The sequence below is a fragment of the Ranitomeya imitator genome, chromosome 9 (genome assembly GCF_032444005.1).
Source record: "Ranitomeya imitator isolate aRanImi1 chromosome 9, aRanImi1.pri, whole genome shotgun sequence".
In the NCBI taxonomy this organism is placed as follows: Eukaryota; Metazoa; Chordata; class Amphibia; order Anura; family Dendrobatidae; genus Ranitomeya; species Ranitomeya imitator.
The window spans coordinates 3,142,231-3,167,314 of record NC_091290.1 but is presented as its reverse complement, the minus strand read 5'-3'; the positions used below and the strand labels follow the sequence as shown (position 1 = coordinate 3,167,314).

Below are 25,084 nucleotides of genomic sequence, written 5' to 3'. Positions count from 1 at the left end.
ACGTCTCGCTCCAGCCGAAGATCTAACTTCCCCTATCAGAAGAAACACAGACCTCTCTTGCCTCCAGAGAAATACCCCACAGCAAATAGCAGCCCCCCACATATAATGACGGTGAAATGAGAGGAAAGCACATACGTAGTATGAAAACAGTTTCAGCAAAATGAGGCCCGCTAAAGCTAGATAGCAGAGGATACAAAAGTGAACTGCGCGGTCAGCGAAAAACCCTTCAAAAAACCATCCTGAAATTACTTGAACTCATGTGCCAACTCATGGTACATGAAAAGCAATTTCAGCCCACTAGAGCAACCAGCAGCAGAGAATCACATATCTGCAGGCTGGACTAAAAACCAAATTAAGCAAAACACAAAACAGGAAAATCCAAACTTAGCTTGTCCAGAAGGTTCTAGGAGCAGGGAGCAGAGGTAACAAGACACACTGGATACATTGATAACCGGCGAGGAAATGCCAGCAAAGCCAGGTTAAATAGGAAACTCCCATATGCTGATGGAACAGGTGGAACCCAGAAACCCAGGAAAGACAAGTCACCCAGTACCATCAGTAACCACCAGAGGGAGCCCAAAAACAGAACTCACAACACACCTCTCTGCCTCTCCTCTGCTCCACCTCTCTGACTCTCCTCTGCTCCACCTCTCTGCCACTCCTCTGCTCCTCCTCTCTGCCTCTCCTCTGCTCCACCTCTTGTCCTCTCCTCTGCTCCTCCTCTTGTCCTCTCCTCTGCTCCACCTCTCTGCCTCTCCTCTGCTCCACCTCTCTGACTCTCCTCTGCTCCACCTCTCTGCCTCTCCTCTGCTCCTCGTCTTGTCCTCTCCTCTGCTCCACCTCTCTGACTCTCCTCTGCTCCACCTCTCTGACTCTCCTCTGCTCCACCTCTCTGCCTCTCCTCTGCTCCTCCTCTTGTCCTCTCCTCTGCTCCACCTCTCTGCCTCTCCTCTGCTCCACCTCTCTGCCTCTCCTCTGCTCCACCTCTCTGCCTCTCCTCTGCTCCACCTCTCTGACTCCTCTGCTCCACCTCTCTGACTCTCCTCTGCTCCACCTCTCTGACTCTCCTCTGCTCCTCCTCTTGTCCTCTCCTCTGCTCCTCCTCTTGTCCTCTCCTCTGCTTCTCCTCTGCTTCACCTCTATGCCTCTCCTCTGCTCCTCCTCTTGTCCTCTCTTCTGCTCCTCCTCTTGTCCTCTCCTCTGCTCCTCCTCTTGTCCTCTCCTCTGCTCCTCCTCTTGTCCTCTCCTCTGCTCCTCCTCTTGTCCTCTCCTCTGCTCCTCCTCTTGTCCTCTCTTCTGCTCCTCCTCTTGTCCTCTCTTCTGCTCCTCCTCTTGTCCTCTCCTCTGCTCCTCCTCTTGTCCTCTCCTCTGCTCCTCCTCTTGTCCTCTCCTCTGCTCCTCCTCTTGTCCTCTCCTCTGCTCCTCCTCTTGTCCTCTCCTCTGCTCCTCCTCTTGTCCTCTCCTCTGCTCCTCCTCTTGTCCTCTCCTCTGCTCCTCCTCTTGTCCTCTCCTCTGCTCCTCCTCTTGTCCTCTCCTCTGCTCCTCCTCTTGTCCTCTCCTCTGCTCCTCCTCTTGTCCTCTCTTCTGCTCCTCTTGTCCTCTCCTCTGCTCCTCCTCTTGTCCTCTCCTCTGCTCCTCCTCTTGTCCTCTCTTCTGCTCCTCCTCTTGTCCTCTCCTCTGCTCCTCCTCTTGTCCTCTCCTCTGCTCCTCCTCTTGTCCTCTCCTCTGCTCCTCCTCTTGTCCTCTCCTCTGCTCCTCCTCTTATCCTCTCCTCTGCTCCTCCTCTTGTCCTCTCCTCTGCTCCTCCTCTTGTCCTCTCCTCTGCTCCTCCTCTTGTCCTCTCCTCTGCTCCTCCTCTTGTCCTCTCCTCTGCTCCTCCTCTTGTCCTCTCCTCTGCTCCTCCTCTTGTCCTCTCCTCTGCTCCTCCTCTTGTCCTCTCTTCTGCTCCTCTTGTCCTCTCCTCTGCTCCTCCTCTTGTCCTCTCCTCTGCTCCTCCTCTTGTCCTCTCTTCTGCTCCTCCTCTTGTCCTCTCCTCTGCTCCTCCTCTTGTCCTCTCCTCTGCTCCTCCTCTTGTCCTCTCCTCTGCTCCTCCTCTTGTCCTCTCCTCTGCTCCTCCTCTTGTCCTCTCCTCTGCTCCTCCTCTTGTCCTCTCCTCTGCTCCTCCTCTTGTCCTCTCCTCTGCTCCTCCTCTTGTCCTCTCCTCTGCTCCTCCTCTTGTCCTCTCTTCTGCTCCTCCTCTTGTCCTCTCCTCTGCTCCTCCTCTTGTCCTCTCCTCTGCTCCTCCTCTTGTCCTCTCCTCTGCTTCACCTCTATGCCTCTCCTCTGCTCCTCCTCTTGTCCTCTCTTCTGCTCCTCCTCTTGTCCTCTCCTCTGCTCCTTCTCTTGTCCTCTCCTCTGCTCCTCCTCTTGTCCTCTCCTCTGCTCCTCCTCTTGTCCTCTCCTCTGCTCCTCCTCTTGTCCTCTCCTCTGCTCCTCCTCTTGTCCTCTCTTCTGCTCCTCCTCTTGTCCTCTCTTCTGCTCCTCCTCTTGTCCTCTCCTCTGCTCCTCCTCTTGTCCTCTCCTCTGCTCCTCCTCTTGTCCTCTCCTCTGCTCCTCCTCTTGTCCTCTCCTCTGCTCCTCCTCTTGTCCTCTCCTCTGCTCCTCCTCTTGTCCTCTCCTCTGCTCCTCCTCTTGTCCTCTCCTCTGCTCCTCCTCTTGTCCTCTCCTCTGCTCCTCCTCTTGTCCTCTCCTCTGCTCCTCCTCTTGTCCTCTCCTCTGCTCCTCCTCTTGTCCTCTCCTCTGCTCCTCCTCTTGTCCTCTCCTCTGCTCCTCCTCTTGTCCTCTCCTCTGCTCCTCCTCTTGTCCTTTCCTCTGCTCCTCCTCTTGTTCTCTCCTCTGCTCCTCCTCTTGTCCTCTCCTCTGCTCCTCCTCTTGTCCTCTCCTCTGCTCCACCTCTTGTCCTCTCCTCTGCTCCTCCTCTTGTCCTCTCCTCTGCTCCTCCTCTTGTCCTCTCCTCTGCTCCTCCTCTTGTCCTCTCCTCTGCTCCTCCTCTTGTCCTCTCCTCTGCTCCTCCTCTTGTTCTCTCCTCTGCTCCTCCTCTTGTCCTCTCCTCTGCTCCTCCTCTTGTCCTCTCCTCTGCTCCTCCTCTTGTCCTCTCCTCTGCTCCTCCTCTTGTCCTCTCCTCTGCTCCACCTCTCTGCCTCTCCTCTGCTCCTCCTCTTCTCCTTCCTATCATTCACAGAACACATTTGCATTACATTATCACCAAATAAATCTGAGAAAATAATAAAATTACAATTTTGGAGAAATTAATTAAGACCAGCATTTTAGAGTCCTGTCTAAACAAACATAACAGGATGGCTCTAATTTATAGAGGTGGACACCTAGAATGGCGCTGTAACTTGCTCTAGTTTGTGATTAGTAAATCTGTCAGGCAGGAAAATGGAAAGTAGACACAAAGTGGTCGTGTTATGGATAATGCCATTATGGGATCATCATCGGACTGGCCAGAACCAACCTCCAGCCCTTGGTACGTCCGATGATGATGAGGGTAATTTTCGTCGCCTCTCTTGGGCCTTTTAGCTTTTCTTTTATTTCCTTTACCATCTAAACTTTGTACCATTTGCTGAGACCTCGAGCAGAGAGAACATTGCGCCGCCGTGATTTTCCGGATTGGCTTGACAGGACTCGATTTGCATTCCGGGCGTCAAGGCGCTGGCGGCCGATAGTTAATTGTAGGGATCTCGCGGCAGAAGATTGTTTATTGTGATAATTGAATGACTTTGGATGGTTACAATGTTTCCTCTTAGAAACGTAAAATAGCAGCGGCATTATCTACTAGTAATTTCCAGAGGTCGGACCCATCACATTCGCTGCGTAGATTCTCGTCGCCGCCTCTCCACTCTCGCACACTTATCCCAGTAATAGTTGCTCGGGATCGACATAAATTATAGGAAAAAATAATGTGTTATCAGGTTCAGAACAGCGTAATAACTTTTAATTAAGTCATTTTAGAGGAAAGTGAGCACAATCACATTGCAGCAGATGAAAAATATGTTTTCCGGATGTGGGCGATTGACTTGCTGGGTGCGTAATGTGAATGTTCTGCTGACACCGTCAAGTATTTATAGATCCGCTGATATTTATGGTCGGACAGGACATCGGCTTAATGTTTATGCATCTTAGCAGCATTATGCGCCCCGCCGCCCCTTTAAATGAGGCTGATAACAAATGTCCCTTTTATTCGTCCACAGTATGAAACTTTATTAATGGAGAAATGTTCCGAACTCACAGAAATCACCGAAAGGTAAGAACGAGTCGCAGGGACGTGAAAACACCAGATTCACCAACTGTGATGACTTTCAGCAAGAAAAGAATCTCAGCGTCTCGGCTGGATGCGACATGTGCGGACCTGTCGGACTTCACACCGCCTCTTCATGGGCTTTTGCCTAAACTTGGCCACAATTTTGGTAAAATTGTCCCACTTTAAGCCTCATTGCAGAACAGTAAAAATCGTCTGCAACACATAATAAACATAGTGAGTCGGGCTGGACGCCGTGCGTCATAAGGAAAAAGAGGAATACGGCGTTCAGAGTCCGCGCAAAGTTCAACACACAAGGGTAAAGCATGAATGTGATTTATTGTCATTGTGGGTCGGAAACCTGGAAATGCGTGGACAGAATAATCTGCATCCAGGCATAAACCTTGTGTGTGAATACACCTCTGAACCTGGGGCAGCGCGGACTCTGAGCCGCCGTATTCCTCTTTATCAGAATGGCATTTATTGGGGTCCGGCAGCAGCTCACACAGCATCACCCCCCATCAGCTGAGCGCACCGACAATGTTTCATTTCATTCATCACTCATTGCACTTTCCCTCTCTGCACATTTATTATTTCAATTACAATGTAAATTTTGACTGTTTTTCTCCCGGATCTGAGCACAAACACATTAGTAAATCTACCTCAATACTACTGTGTGAGGGGCGCCATGTCCGGATCAATAGAGAACAGTTACTGCTACGAGTGGCTTTATTGCGTCTGTGATACAATCGACTGTCACTTATTGCTACTAATGGGGTGCACTCACATTTATGAGGGCTGTCAGGAAATATGACATAATGTCTTATTGTTCGATCGCACACTGAGCTCTGTTGCATCTTCCTGCATGCGTGCGTGCGTGTGTGCATGTGTGTGTGTGTGTGTGCGTGTGTAAGTGACATGCGGCCCAGACACACGCTGTGGGCTTTCTGACCCCTCTCCTCACACTGCCTGTCAGCTCTGTGTAATCCTATATTCCCCCCCCCCACCAGGAATCCTTTTGTTTGCAGCCATGCGTCCTCTGAGTTGTGTGAGAATTATTCATGATGAATAATTCGACCTCAGGTGGCGACAGAGATATGAAAGTTATATATTTGGGATATGTGACAATAGGGCTACACACCAGTGCGTTTTCTAAGCGCAGCGTCTAGCAGAAATGGAGAAACAAATTACTTATATCCACTTGATCTTTATACTTATATGAACCCCCATGTCTCGCTGAGCATAATGATGACGTTGTCTGTCTTCTACGAGGTTCATACACCGAGATATGTTTAGAGATGGCTTTTCATATCTTTCATCCATCCAGTGTGGTCACCGCTGGGGGAATGCCTAGGTTTTGGGCACAGGTATAAGATAGTGAGACCTCATTTTTCACTAGCTTTTGCCAAGGAAGCTAGCTGAGAGACGCTCTGTAATGCATCCTCATGTATCACCCCTCCCCCACACCGCATGGTCTGCTATGAAATGATATGAAAGAACTGTAAGTGTATTTTCATCTTTAAGCCCCTTTCTTTTTGTAATTGTCTGTATATACGATACTTGTCTCGCTTTATAATATCTTGTTATACTTTTGTAAACACTGCCTACCTTTTGGAGTAAAATATATGGGCGTTAAACTAGAAGAAGAGGGGACGGGAAGAAAAACATTAGACTCGAACAAAGACAACCCAGGAAAACATACTCAGAAGGGAGGTAAGAACATTTCTAAAACAATCCACAGTGAGGAGATTGGAACAAAACAAAATCCTCTAAACTGCATGCTCGCAAACGCCAGAAGCCTGACAAACAAGATGGAAGAACTAGAAGCAGAAATATCTACAGGTAACTTTGACATAGTGGGAATAACCGAGACATGGTTAGATGAAAGCTATGACTGGGCAGTTAACTTACAGGGTTACAGTCTGTTTAGAAAGGATCGTAAAAATCGGAGAGGAGGAGGGGTTTGTCTCTCTGTAAAGTCTTGTCTAAAGTCCACTTTAAGGGAGGATATTAGCGAAGGGAATGAGGATGTCGAGTCCATATGGGTTGAAATTCATGGAGGGAAAAATGGTAACAAAATTCTCATTGGGGTCTGTTACAAACCCCCAAATATAACAGAAAGCATGGAAAGTCTACTTCTAAAGCAGATAGATGAAGCTGCAACCCATAATGAGGTCCTGGTTATGGGGGACTTTAACTACCCGGATATTAACTGGGAAACAGAAACCTGTGAAACCCATAAAGGCAACAGGTTTCTGCTAATAACCAAGAAAAATTATCTTTCACAATTGGTGCAGAATCCAACCAGAGGAGCAGCACTTTTAGACCTAATACTATCTAATAGACCTGACAGAATAACAAATCTGCAGGTGGTCGGGCATCTAGGAAATAGCGACCACAATATTGTGCAGTTTCACCTGTCTTTCACTAGGGGGACTTGTCAGGGAGTCACAAAAACACTGAACTTTAGGAAGGCAAAGTTTGAACAGCTTAGAGATGCCCTTAATCTGGTAGACTGGGACAATATCCTCAGAAATGAGAATACAGATAATAAATGGGAAATGTTTAAGAACATCCTAAATAGGCAGTGTAAGCGGTTTATACCTTGTGGGAATAAAAGGACTAGAAATAGGAAAAACCCAATGTGGCTAAACAAAGAAGTAAGACAGGCAATTAACAGTAAAAAGAAAGCATTTGCACTACTAAAGCAGGATGGCACCACTGAAGCTCTAAAAAACTATAGGGAGAAAAATACTTTATCTAAAAAACTAATTAAAGCTGCCAAAAAGGAAACAGAGAAGCACATTGCTAAGGAGAGTAAAACTAATCCCAAACTGTTCTTCAACTATATCAATAGTAAAAGAATAAAAACTGAAAATGTAGGCCCCTTAAAAAATAGTGAGGAAAGAATGGTTGTAGATGACGAGGAAAAAGCTAACATATTAAACACCTTCTTCTCCACGGTATTCACGGTGGAAAATGAAATGCTAGGTGAAATCCCAAGAAACAATGAAAACCCTATATTAAGGGTCACCAATCTAACCCAAGAAGAGGTGCGAAACCGGCTAAATAAGATTAAAATAGATAAATCTCCGGGTCCGGATGGCATACACCCACGAGTACTAAGAGAACTAAGTAATGTAATAGATAAACCATTATTTCTTATTTTTAGGGACTCTATAGCGACAGGGTCTGTTCCGCAGGACTGGCGCATAGCAAATGTGGTGCCAATATTCAAAAAGGGCTCTAAAAGTGAACCTGGAAATTATAGGCCAGTAAGTCTAACCTCTATTGTTGGTAAAATATTTGAAGGGTTTCTGAGGGATGTTATTCTGGATTATCTCAATGAGAATAACTGTTTAACTCCATATCAGCATGGGTTTATGAGAAATCGCTCCTGTCAAACCAATCTAATCAGTTTTTATGAAGAGGTAAGCTATAGGCTGGACCACGGTGAGTCATTGGACGTGGTATATCTCGATTTTTCCAAAGCGTTTGATACCGTGCCGCACAAGAGGTTGCTACACAAAATGAGAATGCTTGGTCTGGGGGAAATTGTGTGTAAATGGGTTAGTAACTGGCTTAGTGATAGAAAGCAGAGGGTGGTTATAAATGGTATAGTCTCTAACTGGGTCGCTGTGACCAGTGGGGTACCGCAGGGGTCAGTATTGGGACCTGTTCTCTTCAACATATTCATTAATGATCTGGTAGAAGGTTTACACAGTAAAATATCGATAGTTGCAGATGATACAAAACTATGTAAAGCAGTTAATACAAGAGAAGATAGTATTCTGCTACAGATGGATCTGGATAAGTTGGAAACTTGGGCTGAAAGGTGGCAGATGAGGTTTAACAATGATAAATGTAAGGTTATACACATGGGAAGAGGGAATCAATATCACCATTACACACTGAACGGGAAACCACTGGGTAAATCTGACAGGGAGAAGGACTTGGGGATCCTAGTTAATGATAAACGTACCTGGAGCAGCCAGTGCCAGGCAGCAGCTGCCAAGGCAAACAGGATCATGGGGTGCATTAAAAGAGGTCTGGATACACATGATGAGAGCATTATACTGCCTCTGTACAAATCCCTAGTTAGACCGCACATGGAGTACTGTGTCCAGTTTTGGGCACCGGTGCTCAGGAAGGATATAATGGAACTAGAGAGAGTACAAAGGAGGGCAACAAAATTAATAAAGGGGATGGGAGAACTACAATACCCAGATAGATTAGCGAAATTAGGATTATTTAGTCTAGAAAAAAGACGACTGAGGGGCGATCTAATAACCATGTATAAGTATATAAGGGGACAATACAAATATCTTGCTGAGGATCTGTTTATACCAAGGAAGGTGACGGGCACAAGGGGGCATTCTTTGCGTCTGGAGGAGAGAAGGTTTTTCCACCAACATAGAAGAGGATTCTTTACTGTTAGGGCAGTGAGAATCTGGAATTGCTTGCCTGAGGAGGTGGTGATGGCGAACTCAGTCGAGGGGTTCAAGAGAGGCCTGGATGTCTTCCTGGAGCAGAACAATATTGTATCATACAATTATTAGGTTCTGTAGAAGGACGTAGATCTGGGTATTTATTATGATGGAATATAGGCTGAACTGGATGGACAAATGTCTTTTTTCGGCCTTACTAACTATGTTACTATGTTACTATATAAAATTACTGGTTTTGTTTCTCCTTGCTCTATAACGTACTGTCAAGTCCTCTGAAGTAAATTACGCTAATAATGTGGTTGGCTCCTGACCCATTACTAATTCAGGAATAGGAGCTGGTGGCAGCGGAAGTGTCCTGAGCTGTTGGGAAAGCTGGTAGCGCTGGACGGCATTGATAATTATTATTCCCGCCTGAGTGGGAGTAGTTATCTCACCCTCGCTGCAGTGTGCCCATTAGCTAGTGCATAGTAAGGCAGCCTTTCTGGCGACCAATTACCCTAGGTGCAGTACCCTGACTGACCTGAGGGTAAGGGGGCACCAGAGAGCTGCAAGTTCCAAACCGGAACTGGATGTGGGATATAGATAAATCCCCTTCAGAAGGAACCAGGGGCAACCAAACAACCCCGGTTCATGACAGGGGCAGGGACCACTGTCCGAGTTTAGAAAATATGCAACTTGTCTAGAATTAATGTCATTCTCATGTGATAGGGTCACTGGTGAAGTAATGGAGGTTAGATACGTGTCAATGCGCGTAATGGCGTCAGTGATGTGAAACCAGAGAATTTTTCTCCAGCACACGACGTGTTGTGAGGGATAAGTTAAAGTTGCATACATGGGCTGGTTTTAGGTGGACATCTATAGAGTGGGTGGGAAGATGTCCACCATATCTCCACCTGCAGAGACAGGACCTGTGTGATGTCACAGTCATGTGATCAGTCACATGGTCTGGGTTAAATAGCTGGACTCGAGAGGCAGTCTGTGTGATGACACTGATGAGACACTGATGACACACTGATGACACACTGATGATACACTGACACTGATGATACACCGATACACTGATGATACTGATACACTGATGATACACTGATGATACACTGATGTTACACTGATGATACACTGATGATACACTGACACTGATGATACACCGATACACTGATGATACTGATACACTGATGATACACTGATGATACACTGATGTTACACTGATGACACACTGATGATACACTGACACTGATGATACACCGATACACTGATGATACTGATACACTGATGATACACTGATGATACACTGATGTTACACTGATGATACACTGATGTTACACTGATGATACACTGATGATACTGATACACTGATGATACTGATACACTGATGACACTGATGATACACTGATGATACTGATACACTGATGATACACTGATGATACACTGATGTTACACTGATGATACACTGATGTTACACTGATGATACACTGATGTTACACTGATGAGACACTGATGACACACTGATGACACACTGATGATACACTGACACTGATGATACACCGATACACTGATGATACTGATACACTGATGATACACTGATGACACTGATGATACACTGATGTTACACTGATGACACTGATGATACACTGATGACACTGATGATACACCGATACACTGATGATACTGATGATACACTGATGATACACTGATGTTACACTGATGACACTGATGATACACTGATGATACACTGATGACACTGATGATACACTGATGTTACACTGATGACACTGATGATACACTGATGATACACTGATGACACTGATGATACACCGATACACTGATGATACTGATACACTGATGATACACTGATGATACACTGATGACACTGATGATACACTGATGTTACACTGATGACACTGATGATACACTGATGATACACTGATGATACACCGATACACTGATGACACACTGATGATACACCGATACACTGATGATACTGATACACTGATGATACACTGATGACACTGATGATACACTGATGTTACACTGATGACACTGATGATACACTGATGATACACTGATGATACACCGATACACTGATGACACACTGATGATACACCGATACACTGATGATACTGATACACTGATGATACACTGATGACACTGATGTTACACTGATGACACTGATGATACACTGATGACACTGATGATACACCGATACACTGATGACACACTGATGATACACTGACACTGATGACACTGATGATACACCGATACACTGATGACACACTGATGATACACCGATACACTGATGATACTGATACACTGATGATACACTGATGATACACTGATGACACTGATGATACACTGATGATACACTGATGTTACACTGATGACACTGATGATACACTGATGATACACTGATGACACTGATGATACACCGATACACTGATGACACACTGATGATACACTGACACTGATGACACTGATGATACACCGATACACTGATGATACACTGATGACACTGATGATACACTGACACACTGATGACACACTGATGATACACTGATGACACTGATACACTGATGACATACTGATGATACACTGATGACATACTGATGACACTGATGATACACTGACACTCTGATGAAACTGATTATACACTGACTCACTGATGACACTCTGATGACACTGATGATACACTGACTCACTGATGGCACACTGATGGCACTGATGATACACTGATGAGACACTGATGACACTGATATACTGATGATATACTGATGATACACTTATGATACACTGACACTGTTGATATACTGATGATACACTGATGATATACTGATGACACTGATGACACACTGATGGCACTGATGATACACTGATGACATTGATACACTGATGACACTGACTCACTGATGGCACTGATGATACACTTATGATACACTGATGACATTGATACACTGATGACACTGACTCACTGATGGCACTGATGATACACTGATGACTCACTGATGGTACTGATGATACACTGATGAGTCACTGATGATACTGATGATACACTGATGATATACTGATGAGTCAGTGATGATACACTGATGACACTGATAATGATGATACACTGATGATACACTGATGACACTGATGGATGACACTGATGATACACTGATGACACTGATGATACACTGATGATATACTGATGATACACTGATGATACACTGATGACACTGATGGATGACACTGATGATACACTGATGACACTGATGATACACTGATGGATGACACTGATGATATACTGATGACACGGTGATGTCTGAATTGTCTTCCAGATGCATCCAGACCAATGACGAGGACGCCCTGGCAGCGATGAAGGCCTCCATTAACCAGGTCCTGACTGCGGTCGGCCAGTCGTTCAGTCGGCTGATTAATCTCGCCCTGATCCAGGAGGTGAAGGTGAAGAATCCTCCAATCTCCTAGAACAGAGAATGCATGAAATCCGATCCGTCACTTTAAGGCTCTGTGCACACGCTGCGGATTTTGCTGCAGATCCGCAGCGGTTTCCCATGAGTTTATAGTACAATGTAACCTTATGGGAAATGAAAACCGCAGTTCACATGCTGCAGAAAAAAACGTGCGGAAACGCAGCGGTTTATATTCCGCAGCATGTCACTTCTTTCTGCGAATTCCGCTGCGGGTTTACACCTGCTCCAATAGGAAACTGCAGGTGTAAACCCGCAGTAGAAACCGCAGTAGAAACCGCGATAAATCCGCAGTTAAAACCGCAGAGGTTTTGAACTGCGGTTTTTCAAAATCCGCTGCGGAAAAATGTGCAGTCCTCCGGGACACGTGTGCACATATCCTGATGTTACAATTAGTGATGAATGAATAGTGAAAAATTCGGATTCGGGAAAATTGTCTGGAATAATTTCTAATATCCGAGTATTCGTACCGAATAACGAATCCAATGCAAGTCAATGGGAAAGTCGAATATTATTCTGCTGGACCCAACAAACCGGTCTGAGGGCAGAAGAAAAAAGCAGAAATGGATGGAAAGAGCTAAAAGGAATGTGCGCAGCACGGAGAAGATGGCGCGCGCCTCACTGCCCACATACAGGATCTGGGAATGATGATGTAAAGAGCGACCAAACCAAATGCTGAGAAACATTATTTCCTTCATAATTACATGTATATAGCGCTAAATTAAAAAACATACCTCCCCTTTAGCATCAGTTCACACGGAGCATTTTGGCTTTCGTTTTTCCTTTAACCCCTTCACCCCTGGAACTTTTTCGGTTTTGCGTTTTCGTTTTTCGCTCCGCTCATTCCCAGAGCCATAACTTTTTTATTTTTCCATCAATTTGGCCATGTGAGGGCTTGTTTTTTGTGGGACGAGTTGTACTTTTGAACGACATCATTGGTTTTTGCATGCCATGTACTAGAAAATGGGAAAAAAATTCCAAGTGCGGTGAAATTGCAAAAAAAGTGCAATCCTACACTTGTTGTTTGTTTGGCTTTTTTGCTAGGTTCACTAAATGCTAAAACTGAGCTGCCATTATGATTCTCCAGGTCAGTACGAGTTCATAGACACCAAACATGTCTAGGTTCTTTTTGTCTTGTTTTGCGCTAATTTCCGTCCCGATGGCCGGAAGCGGTAGTTAAATGCCCCTGTGACTGTCAGAGGCATTTAACTAGTTAATAGCGGCGGGTGGATCTTGATTCCACCCGCCGCTATAGCGGGCACATGTCAGCTGTACAAAACAGCTGACAAGTCCCGGCTTTGATGCGCGCTCACTACTGGAGCCTGCATCACAGCGGGGGTTCTGACCTCGGACGTACAGGGGTTAACATTAGTGAGAGCTCTCACTCCTACATTTGGGGGGTCCCTCCCTCATGCCCATCCCCATCCCTTTACAATGCCAGCTAAAACCTGCCCACGTGAATTTTGGGCTTTGCCTGCCACCACCAGGTCCACTGCCATGTCATTATTCGGCCCTTCCCATTTTCAGAGGGCCACCAGATGCGTGAAACCGGCGTTTGTGAGCTCCACAGTTTAGTTTGGCCACTGGATCCCAATGGAGCCGCTGTCATGGCGGGTGAAGCCTCTGTAGGGTGAATATCATACAGGAGTTGGCGCAGCTGTATGATCAATGTCAGGAAATTGGATTCCACCAGACCCCACAAGCATTAGAAATAAATGTGGATCCAGTGTAACCAGCGAGGGCCGGTATTGTGCTCAGTCTGTCAGGCCTCATCTTACCTGGAAGCGGCCTCCCCAAGGGAAAGTGGTCAGTGGCTCCCGTCTATCTGCACAAGACCAAGCACTTCTTCTGGAAACTTCCCAGCCAGGCAGAACGTATCTTTTTCATGGTTTTGATCAACAATGGAGTCATTCCAGGATATGTCCCAGAGAGTCGAGGTGTCAGGATCCATTTCTGGATTTATGGCAGATCTGGTTTCCCTCAGGTCATCAGGGGTTAATGCAGTTTCCCCGGTGGCCGCTGGTGCATTACATTGCATTGCTGCTGGGTCAGCTGATGTCGGTGGTGACCACCATCCTTGAAGAGGTCACCTGGTGCATCAGCTGTCCGTGTTAGTTCATTCTGCAGCGACCTAGCTGGGAGAAGGAGCTTTCTGGGATCAGTGGTTCTACAGCTGAGTTTGGTTTTCCTGGTGTCGTTTTCTTGCTGTGCGGTGCTTTACAGCAGAAAGCGAAGTGTGGTGATCTTATTACCCAGTCCCTTTTGGTGTCTGTCCTTCCTTACCTCTTGTTGTATTAGTGCAGCGGTGGGACCAGTGCTCTCACCTGCCAGTTCCCTACGTAGGGATAAGAACTGGACGTGGTTGCTGACTGTTGTGTCTGTTCCACTGCTGTCATGCTGGCTCTGGTTAATTACTGTATTCTCATCCAAGTACTTCCATCCATGCTGTGTAATAATTTGTTCACAGATCTCTCCAGGTATAGAAGTAAGGCTCACTGGCCTGTAATTTCCTGTCTCCGACTTCTTTCCTTTTTTTTCCCTTCTCCAATCTTCAGTGATTTCTCCTGTTCTCCAAGATTTTTCAGAGATTCTTTCTAGTGATTCTGTAATTTCCTCCACTATCTCTCAGTACCCTAGGATGTAATTCATTTGGACCAGGAGATGTAAATTTATGTAAATTAGCTAACTGTTCCCTTACCATCTCTCTGTTTTTGGATGTTGTGGATTCTTTTATTCCTTCGATGGCGCCATGAAGATCAGTTGATGTTACATTCGCTTTCTTAGAGAACACAGATGTAAAATAAGAATGTAAAAGTTCGGCTTCTCAACATCATTTCTGAACACTTCACCCTTTTCATCCTGTAGAAATCTTATAGCATCTGAGACTTGTCTTTTACTTTTGACATATCCCCAAATCCTTGTTATTGCCTTTGGTCTCTCTTACAAGCCTCACTTAATTCCTATCATTTTCTATGACTGTTTAATAATCCGGAATGTTTGCTAATCCAGCAGCGGCCAGGTCCCGTTGATTTTCCTGTCCCCAGAGTCACATTTCTGCCTTGTTTTTCGGCATCTCTGGGGTTAATCCCATCACTGCCCTCTGCTCTGATTGTTATAATTGGCGCTCCCTTCTGGATCGGTGGTTGTGGGAATCCTCCTGTCTTGTAGCAGGCGAAGCCGGTCCACATCCCGCCGTTAATCCAGAGCGATACCGTGTCCTTGCTTTCTGCAGCTTTATCGTATTTGACAGAGAAGATTATTTTTAAGGAAAATTCTGTTTTCATGTCAACAAGAATCGTCAGGACTGAGCGAGTGGGGAATGGGCGCTGACAGGTGGCGTGCGCCCAGCGAATCCGGTGAGATCATTACTGACGTGACTTTTCAGAAGACGGATCTGAGTCTGCCGCGCTGTGCCCTAATCCATAATGATGTCATAGGATGATGTCATGCTGCCCGTGGAGCCGCACGTCTGCCCAAGGTCACATGGCTGCAGGAAAGGCCACCTCTTATTGTCATTTCCTTCCTCTTTTTTCATCTCTACAGGATGAAAGTCCCACAAAAAGCTTCAATTCATCATTTACCAGAATGACTGCGCTAAGTAAATGAGGAAAAAGCAGAGGAGACGTTGACCGCCTATTCCTGGCACCAGCATCTCGTGCTACTCAAGGGGTTAACATGTGGAGTAATCCCCGATATCAGTAATTTATGTGTTCATCAAGTCATTTCTAATAGGAAGATGAACCACAAATAGTTTACGACCTCCTGATACGGTCCGCGTCGGTTGCTTGCACAACACATAACTGTTTCCTTCCCTGCGGGCGAGAACCATTGTGCTCTGTTATTATTACTGAGCTGGAGTCACTTTCTATAACTGGGCCTAGAAGAGCAGCTGCAGTGAAAAGCATGGAGGAGGCACAAGGCAGCAGTCCCAGTCTATGATGCTACTACAATGCTTGGTTTACATGGATCTATGAGCGCTCACCTCTGTCTACTCTGAAGCTTTGCTCCTTAACACCAAGGACCATGTAGAACACATGAAAGATGTTGCTCATTTTCTTAATGGCCAGCGATTCCCCCGGGGCCATCTCAGGTCTGGACATGACTTCTCCTAACAGAGCCATAATCTGAAAGGAGCCCCTGGAAGCTCCTTGGTGTCGGCTCCCCGGGAGGCTCCAACAGGCAATATATAAAATCCCCCAGACTAATATCGTGTATCATCATTTCTGGGATTTGTCCCTGTTTGAGGATTGACCACAAGTTCTCAACTGGATGATATTTGGGCACTTTCCAGCTGAGGAGCAAAAATGGCAATGATAACATTCAAGCCTGACAGAAGAACAGGCAGTCATCAGTTAAGATCTGCCCAGAAGTCTGTAGAATAAGGGTCGGGAGTGTGGAGAGTAAGGGTCGGGAGTGCGGAGAATAAGGGTCGGGAGTGCGGAGAGTAAGGGTCGGGAGTGCGGAGAATAAGGGTCGGGAGTGCGGAGAGTATGGGTCGGGAGTGCGGAGAGTAAGGGTCGGGAGTGCGGAGAGTAAGGGTCGGGAGTGCGGAGAGTAAGGGTCGGGAGTGCGGAGAGTAAGGGTCGGGAGTGCGGAGAGTAAGGGTCGGGAGTGCGGAGAGTAAGGGTCGGGAGTGCGGAGAGTAAGGGTCGGGAGTGCGGAGAGTATGGGTCGGGAGTGCGGAGAGTATGGGTCAGGAGTGCGGAGAGTATGGGGCGGGAGTGCGGAGAGTATGGGTCGTGAGTGCGGAGAGTATGGGTCGTGAGTGCGGAGAGTAAGGGTCGGGAGTGCGGAGAGTAAGGGTCGGGAGTGCGGAGAGTATGGGTCAGGAGTGCGGAGAGTATGGGTCAGGAGTGCGGAGAGTATGGGGCGGGAGTGCGGAGAGTATGGGTCGTGAGTGCGGAGAGTATGGGTCGTGAGTGCGGAGAATAAGGGGCAGGAGTGCGGAGAATAAGGGGCAGGAGTGCGGGGAGTAAGGGTCGGAAGTGCGGAGAATAAGGGGCGGGAGTGCGGAGAATAAGGGGCGGGAGTGCGGAGAATAAGGGGCGGGAGTGCGGAGAGTATGGGTCGGGAGTGCGGAGAGTATGGGTCGGGAGTGCGGAGAGTATGGGTCGGGAGTGCGGAGAGTAAGGGGCGGGAGTGCGGAGAATAAGGGGCGGGAGTGCGGAGAATAAGGAGCGGGAGTGTGGAGAATAAGGGGCGGGAGTGTGGAGAATAAGGGGCAGGAGTGCGGAGAATAAAATATTTAGAAATCCATTGAAGGAAAGCCAGGGAGGATGGGTGAAATCCCAGCACTAGACGTCGTGGCTAGCTGGGACTAGACCCAGGCGCGGGGTTCGTTTTGGTCTGTGTCAGCCGGGGGACCGAGCAGTGTGAAGGTTGGAGCTGGTGAGTAACCAGTGAAGGTGCGAGCCCGTTATTGCTCGGCTTCATTGAGAATAAACTGTGATTTTTGTTACGTGTCTGCTGGGAAAAAGCTATTTTTCATGTGAAGAAATGAGCAAATTATGGGTTGGAATAAACCTCAAACTGCTCTGGCACAAGAACCCCTCGTCAGTGACGTCATCGCACGCGCCCTGTGATGTCACTCTCACATCATTAATGACGTCTGTGATTGATTTCAGGGTCTAGTGGACGAGCTGGAGACCTGTGAGAACATGTACAGTATGAACGCCGCCATACACAGCCTGTTCAGCCTCACCCAGGAGGGGGCGCGACTCTGCCACCTGGTGGCACAGGTGAGAACGAGAGAGCAAAGCACTGAGGGGTACAGGTAATGTAGTGGATGTCACCGGCAGTCCTATGTAACACAACAGATAACACAGTGATAACTCTCTGAGTACAGATAATGTAGTAGATGTCACCTGCAGTCCTATGTAACACCACAGATAACACAGTGATAACTCTCTGAGTGCAGATCATGTAGTAGAGGTCACCTGCAGGCAGTCCTATGTAACACCACAGATAACAGTGATAGCTCTCTGAGTACAGATAATGTAGTGGATGTCACCTGCAGTCCTATGTAACACCACAGATAACAGTGATAACTCTCTGAGTACAGATAATGTAGTAAAGGTCACCTGCAGTCCTATGTAACACCACTGATAACACAGTGATAACTCTCTGAGTGCAGATCATGTAGTAGCGGTCACCTGCAGGCAGTCCTATGTAACAGACATGTTTTGGATGGCTGACTATACATGTAGCACAGGAGTCCTCTTCTGATTACCCCGTTGTTGGCCACTCCGTTCACACTGGTGCCCTGCCTGGCCCAGGGTGGGTTCAGCATTTCGGGGAGACGCAGGCAGTACTGGTGCTGCAGCATTTCGGGGAGACGCAGGCAGTACTGGTGCTGCAGCATTTCGGGAAGACGCAGGCAGTACTGGTGCAGCATTTCGGGGAGACGCAGGCAGTACTGGTGCAGCATTTCGGGGAGACGCAGGCAGTACTGGTGCTGCAGCATTTCGGGAAGACGCAGGCAGTACTGGTGCAGCATTTCGGGAGACGCAGGCAGTACTGGTGCTGCAGCATTTCAGGGAGACGCAGGCAGTACTGGTGCTGCATCATTTCGGGAGACGCAGGCAGTACTGCTGCTGCAGCATTTCGGGGAGACACAGGCAGTACTGGTGCTGCAGCATTTCGGGGAGACGCAGGCAGTACTGGTGCTGCAGCATTTCGGGGAGACGCAGGCAGTACTGGTGCTGCAGCATTTCGGGGAGACACAGGCAGTACTGGTGCTGCAGCATTTCGGGGAGACGCAGGCAGTACTGGTGCTGTAGATGGAGGCTGGTGTCGGCTTGTTGTTTCCTCGGTTGGGTCTGACCTCCAGTAATGACTGTGGAGGAGTCCAGACCCTGTGCGGCTCCGAGGAGGCGAGTGCGGGACCTAACATTTCCATCTCTGGGAGCGGCGACCTCAGCAGTGATACATAATCATTCCGTGCAGCGGATACAATGTAACAAGTGGCGACGGCGCTGCGGAGGAAGCGATGGGATGCAGACGACCATTACGTACAGACCGGGACAGTGAAGACACGACGCCCCACTTACTGTCATTTCTGCAAACTATAGGACTTAGGCTGGGTTCACATTGCGTTAGTGGGTGTCCGCTAACGGACTCCGTTACATGGCGCAATTGTCGCAATTAACGCTATATAACGGATCCGTTAGCGCACCCATTGACCACAATGTACTAACGGATCGCCAACGTATGCCTTTTTTGGCATGCGTCAGCGATGTGCCATTACTTTCGGATGGACCTCGAACTCTGCTTGCAGCGTTCAGGGTCCGTTCTTCGCTAGCGCAGATCGGGCATCTGCGCTAGCGGGATCGCCAAACGCAATCCCTTTTGGGACATTCCGTTAGCGTATGCGCTAAATGGATTGCAGTAACGCAATGTGAACCTAGCCTTAGAACAAGAGAATATAAGGAACTCTGCGTTGTGACTTATCAGGAATGCCGGCTTCCTTCTCCACTTAGGAGCCTCTTCTTCCCCTCGCCCGCCTGTCATGCACAGTAAGGCCATGTTCACATGACGCTCGTCACTGTTTTCAGTCCTAGTGCTATCTGTTAAAAAACGGACCAATGTTATTCAGAGAGGCTGTGCAGATGGGCAGTTTCTTTCATGGATTAAATGTGCATGTGAAAAAATTCATAGCATGTCTGATATTCCTCCCGAAAGCAGATGAGACCCGTCCGTTCAGGTCAATGGGTGCAGGAAAAAATGTGATGGCGCAGTCCATCATCTGATTGTTACGGGTACATTGCAATTGTGTATCATCCTGGAATACCCACTGCACCCCTGAATCCCATGTTCTTCTCTCCCTCTGTTCTCAGTGCTACGTCTGAACTATCCCCTATCCTGGAATACCCACTGCACCCCTGAATCCCATGTTCTTCTCTCCCTCTGTTCTCAGTGCTACGTCTGAACTATCCCCTATCCTGGAATACCCACTGCACCCCTGAATCCCATGTTCTTCTCTCCCTCTGTTCTCAGTGCTACGTCTGAACTATCCCCTATCCTGGAATACCCACTGCACCCCTGAATCCCATGTTCTTCTCTCCCTCTGTTCTAAGTGGTACATCTGAACTATCCCCTATCCTGGAATACCCACTGCACCCCTGAATCCCATGTTCTTCTCTCCCTCTGTTCTAAGTGGTACATCTGAACTATCCCCTATCCTGGAATACCCACTGCACCCCTGAATCCCATGTTATTCTCTCCCTCTGTTCTCAGTGGTACGTCTGAACTATCCCCTATCCTGGAATACCCACTGCACCCCTGAATCCCATGTTATTCTCTCCCTCTGTTCTAAGTGGTACGTCTGAACTATCTCCTATCCTGGAATACCCTCTGCACCCCTGAATCCCATGTTCTTCTCTCCCTCTGTTCTCAGTGGTACGTCTGAACTATCCCCTATCCTGGAATACCCTCTGCACCCCTGAATCCCATGTTATTCTCTCCCTCTGTTCTAAGTGGTACGTCTGAACTATCTCCTATCCTGGAATACCCTCTGCACCCCTGAATCCCATGTTCTTCTCTCCCTCTGTTCTCAGTGGTACGTCTGAACTATCCCCTATCCTGGAATACCCACTGCACCCCTGAATCCCATGTTATTCTCTCCCTCTGTTCTAAGTGGTACGTCTGAACTATCCCCTATCCTGGAATACCCACTGCACCCCTGAATCCCATGTTCTTCTCTCCCTCTGTTCTAAGTGCTACATCTGAACTATCCCCTATCCTGGAATACCCACTGCACCCCTGAATCCCATGTTATTCTCTCCCTCTGTTCTCAGTGGTACGTCTGAACTATCCCCTATCCTGGAATACCCACTGCACCCCTGAATCCCATGTTATTCTCTCCCTCTGTTCTAAGTGCTACATCTGAACTATCCCCTATCCTGGAATACCCTCTGCACCCCTGAATCCCATGTTCTTCTCTCCCTCTGTTCTCAGTGGTACGTCTGAACTATCCCCTATCCTGGAATACCCACTGCACCCCTGAATCCCATGTTCTTCTCTCCCTCTGTTCTCAGTACTACATCTGAACTATCCCCTATCCTGGAATACCCACTGCACCCCTGAATCCCATGTTATTCTCTCCCTCTGTTCTCAGTGCTGCGTCTGAACTATCCCCTATCCTGGAATACCCACTGCACCCCTGAATCCCATGTTATTCTCTCCCTCTGTTCTAAGTGCTACATCTGAACTATCCCCTATCCTGGAATACCCACTGCACCCCTGAATCCCATGTTCTTCTCTCCCTCTGTTCTCAGTGGTACGTCTGAACTATCCCCTATCCTGGAATACCCACTGCACCCCTGAATCCCATGTTCTTCTCTCCCTCTGTTCTCAGTGGTACGTCTGAACTATCCCCTATCCTGGAATACCCACTGCACCCCTGAATCCCATGTTCTTCTCTCCCTCTGTTCTCAGTGGTACGTCTGAACTATCCCCTATCCTGGAATACCCACTGCACCCCTGAATCCCATGTTATTCTCTCCCTCTGTTCTCAGTGCTGCGTCTGAACTATCCCCTATCCTGGAATACCCACTGCACCCCTGAATCCCATGTTCTTCTCTCCCTCTGTTCTCAGTGGTACATCTGAACTATCCCCTATCCTGGAATACCCACTGCACCCCTGAATCCCATGTTCTTCTCTCCCTCTGTTCTAAGTGCTACGTCTGAACTATCCCCTATCCTGGAATACCCACTGCACCCCTGAATCCCATGTTATTCTCTCCCTCTGTTCTAAGTGGTACGTCTGAACTATCCCCTATCCTGGAATACCCACTGCACCCCTGAATCCCATGTTATTCTCTCCCTCTGTTCTCAGTGCTACATCTGAACTATCCCCTATCCTGGAATTCCCACTGCACCCCTGAATCCCATGTTATTCTCTCCCTCTGTTCTCAGTGCTGCGTCTGAACTATCCCCTATCCTGGAATACCCACTGCACCCCTGAATCCCATGTTATTCTCTCCCTCTGTTCTAAGTGGTACGTCTGAACTATCCCCTATCCTGGAATACCCACTGCACCCCTGAATCCCATGTTCTTCTCTCCCTCTGTTCTAAGTGGTACGTCTGAACTATCCCCTATCCTGGAATACCCACTGCACCCCTGAATCCCATGTTCTTCTCTCCCTCTGTTCTAAGTGCTACGTCTGAACTATCCCCTATCCTGGAATACCCACTGCACCCCTGAATCCCATGTTATTCTCTCCCTCTGTTCTAAGTGGTACGTCTGAACTATCCCCTATCCTGGAATACCCACTGCACCCCTGAATCCCATGTTCTTCTCTCCCTCTGTTCTAAGTGGTACGTCTGAACTATCCCCTATCCTGGAATACCCTCTGCACCCCTGAATCCCATGTTCTTCTCTCCCTCTGTTCTCAGTGCTGCGTCTGAACTATCCCCTATCCTGGAATACCCACTGCACCCCTGAATCCCATGTTCTTCTCTCCCTCTGTTCTCAGTGGTACGTCTGAACTATCCCCTATCCTGGAATACCCACTGCACCCCTGAATCCCATGTTATTCTCTCCCTCTGTTCTCAGTGCTGCGTCTGAACTATCCCCTATCCTGGAATACCCACTGCACCCCTGAATCCCATGTTCTTCTCTCCCTCTGTTCTCAGTGCTACGTCTGAACTATCCCCTATCCTGGAATACCCACTGCACCCCTGAATCCCATGTTCTTCTCTCCCTCTGTTCTCAGTGGTACATCTGAACTATCCCCTATCCTGGAATACCCTCTGCACCCCTGAATCCCATGTTCTTCTCTCCCTCTGTTCTCAGTGGTACATCTGAACTATCCCCTATCCTGGAATACCCACTGCACCCCTGAATCCCATATTCTTCTCTCCCTCTGTTCTCAGTGGTACGTCTGAACTATCCCCTATCCTGGAATACCCACTGCACCCCTGAATCCCATGTTATTCTCTCCCTCTGTTCTCAGTGCTGCGTCTGAACTATCCCCTATCCTGGAATACCCACTGCACCCCTGAATCCCATGTTCTTCTCTCCCTCTGTTCTCAGTGCTACGTCTGAACTATCCCCTATCCTGGAATACCCACTGCACCCCTGAATCCCATGTTCTTCTCTCCCTCTGTTCTCAGTGGTACGTCTGAACTATCCCCTATCCTGGAATACCCACTGCACCCCTGAATCCCATGTTCTTCTCTCCCTCTGTTCTCAGTGCTGCGTCTGAACTATCCCCTATCCTGGAATACCCACTGCACCCCTGAATCCCATGTTATTCTCTCCCTCTGTTCTCAGTGCTGCGTCTGAACTATCCCCTATCCTGGAATACCCACTGCACCCCTGAATCCCATGTTCTTCTCTCCCTCTGTTCTCAGTGCTACGTCTGAACTATCCCCTATCCTGGAATACCCACTGCACCCCTGAATCCCATGTTCTTCTCTCCCTCTGTTCTCAGTGGTACGTCTGAACTATCCCCTATCCTGGAATACCCACTGCACCCCTGAATCCCATGTTCTTCTCTCCCTCTGTTCTCAGTGGTACATCTGAACTATCCCCTATCCTGGAATACCCTCTGCACCCCTGAATCCCATGTTCTTCTCTCCCTCTGTTCTCAGTGGTACATCTGAACTATCCCCTATCCTGGAATACCCACTGCACCCCTGAATCCCATATTCTTCTCTCCCTCTGTTCTCAGTGGTACGTCTGAACTATCCCCTATCCTGGAATACCCTCTGCACCCCTGAATCCCATGTTCTTCTCTCCCTCTGTTCTCAGTGGTACGTCTGAACTATCCCCTATCCTGGAATACCCACTGCACCCCTGAATCCCATGTTCTTCTCTCCCTCTGTTCTCAGTGGTACGTCTGAACTATCCCCTATCCTGGAATACCCACTGCACCCCTGAATCCCATGTTCTTCTCTCCCTCTGTTCTAAGTGCTACGTCTGAACTATCCCCTATCCTGGAATACCCTCTGCACCCCTGAATCCCATGTTCTTCTCTCCCTCTGTTCTCAGTGGTACGTCTGAACTATCCCCTATCCTGGAATACCCTCTGCACCCCTGAATCCCATGTTCTTCTCTCCCTCTGTTCTCAGTGGTACGTCTGAACTATCCCCTATCCTGGAATACCCACTGCACCCCTGAATCCCATGTTCTTCTCTCCCTCTGTTCTCAGTGCTGCGTCTGAACTATCCCCTATCCTGGAATACCCACTGCACCCCTGAATCCCATGTTCTTCTCTCCCTCTGTTCTAAGTGCTACATCTGAACTATCCCCTATCCTGGAATACCCACTGCACCCCTGAATCCCATGTTCTTCTCTCCCTCTGTTCTCAGTGCTACGTCTGAACTATCCCCTATCCTGGAATACCCACTGCACCCCTGAATCCCATGTTCTTCTCTCCCTCTGTTCTAAGTGCTACGTCTGAACTATCCCCTATCCTGGAATACCCTCTGCATCCCTGAATCCCATGTTCTTCTCTCCCTCTGTTCTAAGTGCTACGTCTGAACTATCCCCTATCCTGGAATACCCACTGCACCCCTGAATCCCATGTTCTTCTCTCCCTCTGTTCTCAGTGGTACGTCTGAACTATCCCCTATCCTGGAATACCCACTGCACCCCTGAATCCCATGTTATTCTCTCCCTCTGTTCTCAGTGCTGCGTCTGAACTATCCCCTATCCTAGAATACCCACTGCACCCCTGAATCCCATGTTCTTCTCTCCCTCTGTTCTCAGTGCTACATCTGAACTATCCCCTATCCTGGAATACCCACTGCACCCCTGAATCCCATGTTCTTCTCTCCCTCTGTTCTCAGTGCTACATCTGAACTATCCCCTATCCTGGAATACCCACTGCACCCCTGAATCCCATGTTATTCTCTCCCTCTGTTCTCAGTGGTACGTCTGAACTATC

The 25,084-nt window shown here is 47.9% G+C and overlaps 1 protein-coding gene across 6 annotated transcripts in view; it reads left to right on the top strand.

Moving 5' to 3' along the window:
* INSC (INSC spindle orientation adaptor protein) overlaps positions 1-25,084 on the top strand; it is a 279,978-nt gene that overhangs the window by 139,335 nt on the left and 115,559 nt on the right. For all 6 annotated transcript variants that reach the window (XM_069738644.1, XM_069738642.1, XM_069738641.1 and 3 more), the window contains 3 exons: positions 4,233-4,285; positions 12,042-12,165; positions 17,816-17,929. In XM_069738644.1, the coding sequence (XP_069594745.1) occupies positions 4,233-4,285; positions 12,042-12,165; positions 17,816-17,929 (291 nt within the window). The remainder of the gene's footprint in view (positions 1-4,232; positions 4,286-12,041; positions 12,166-17,815; positions 17,930-25,084) is intronic.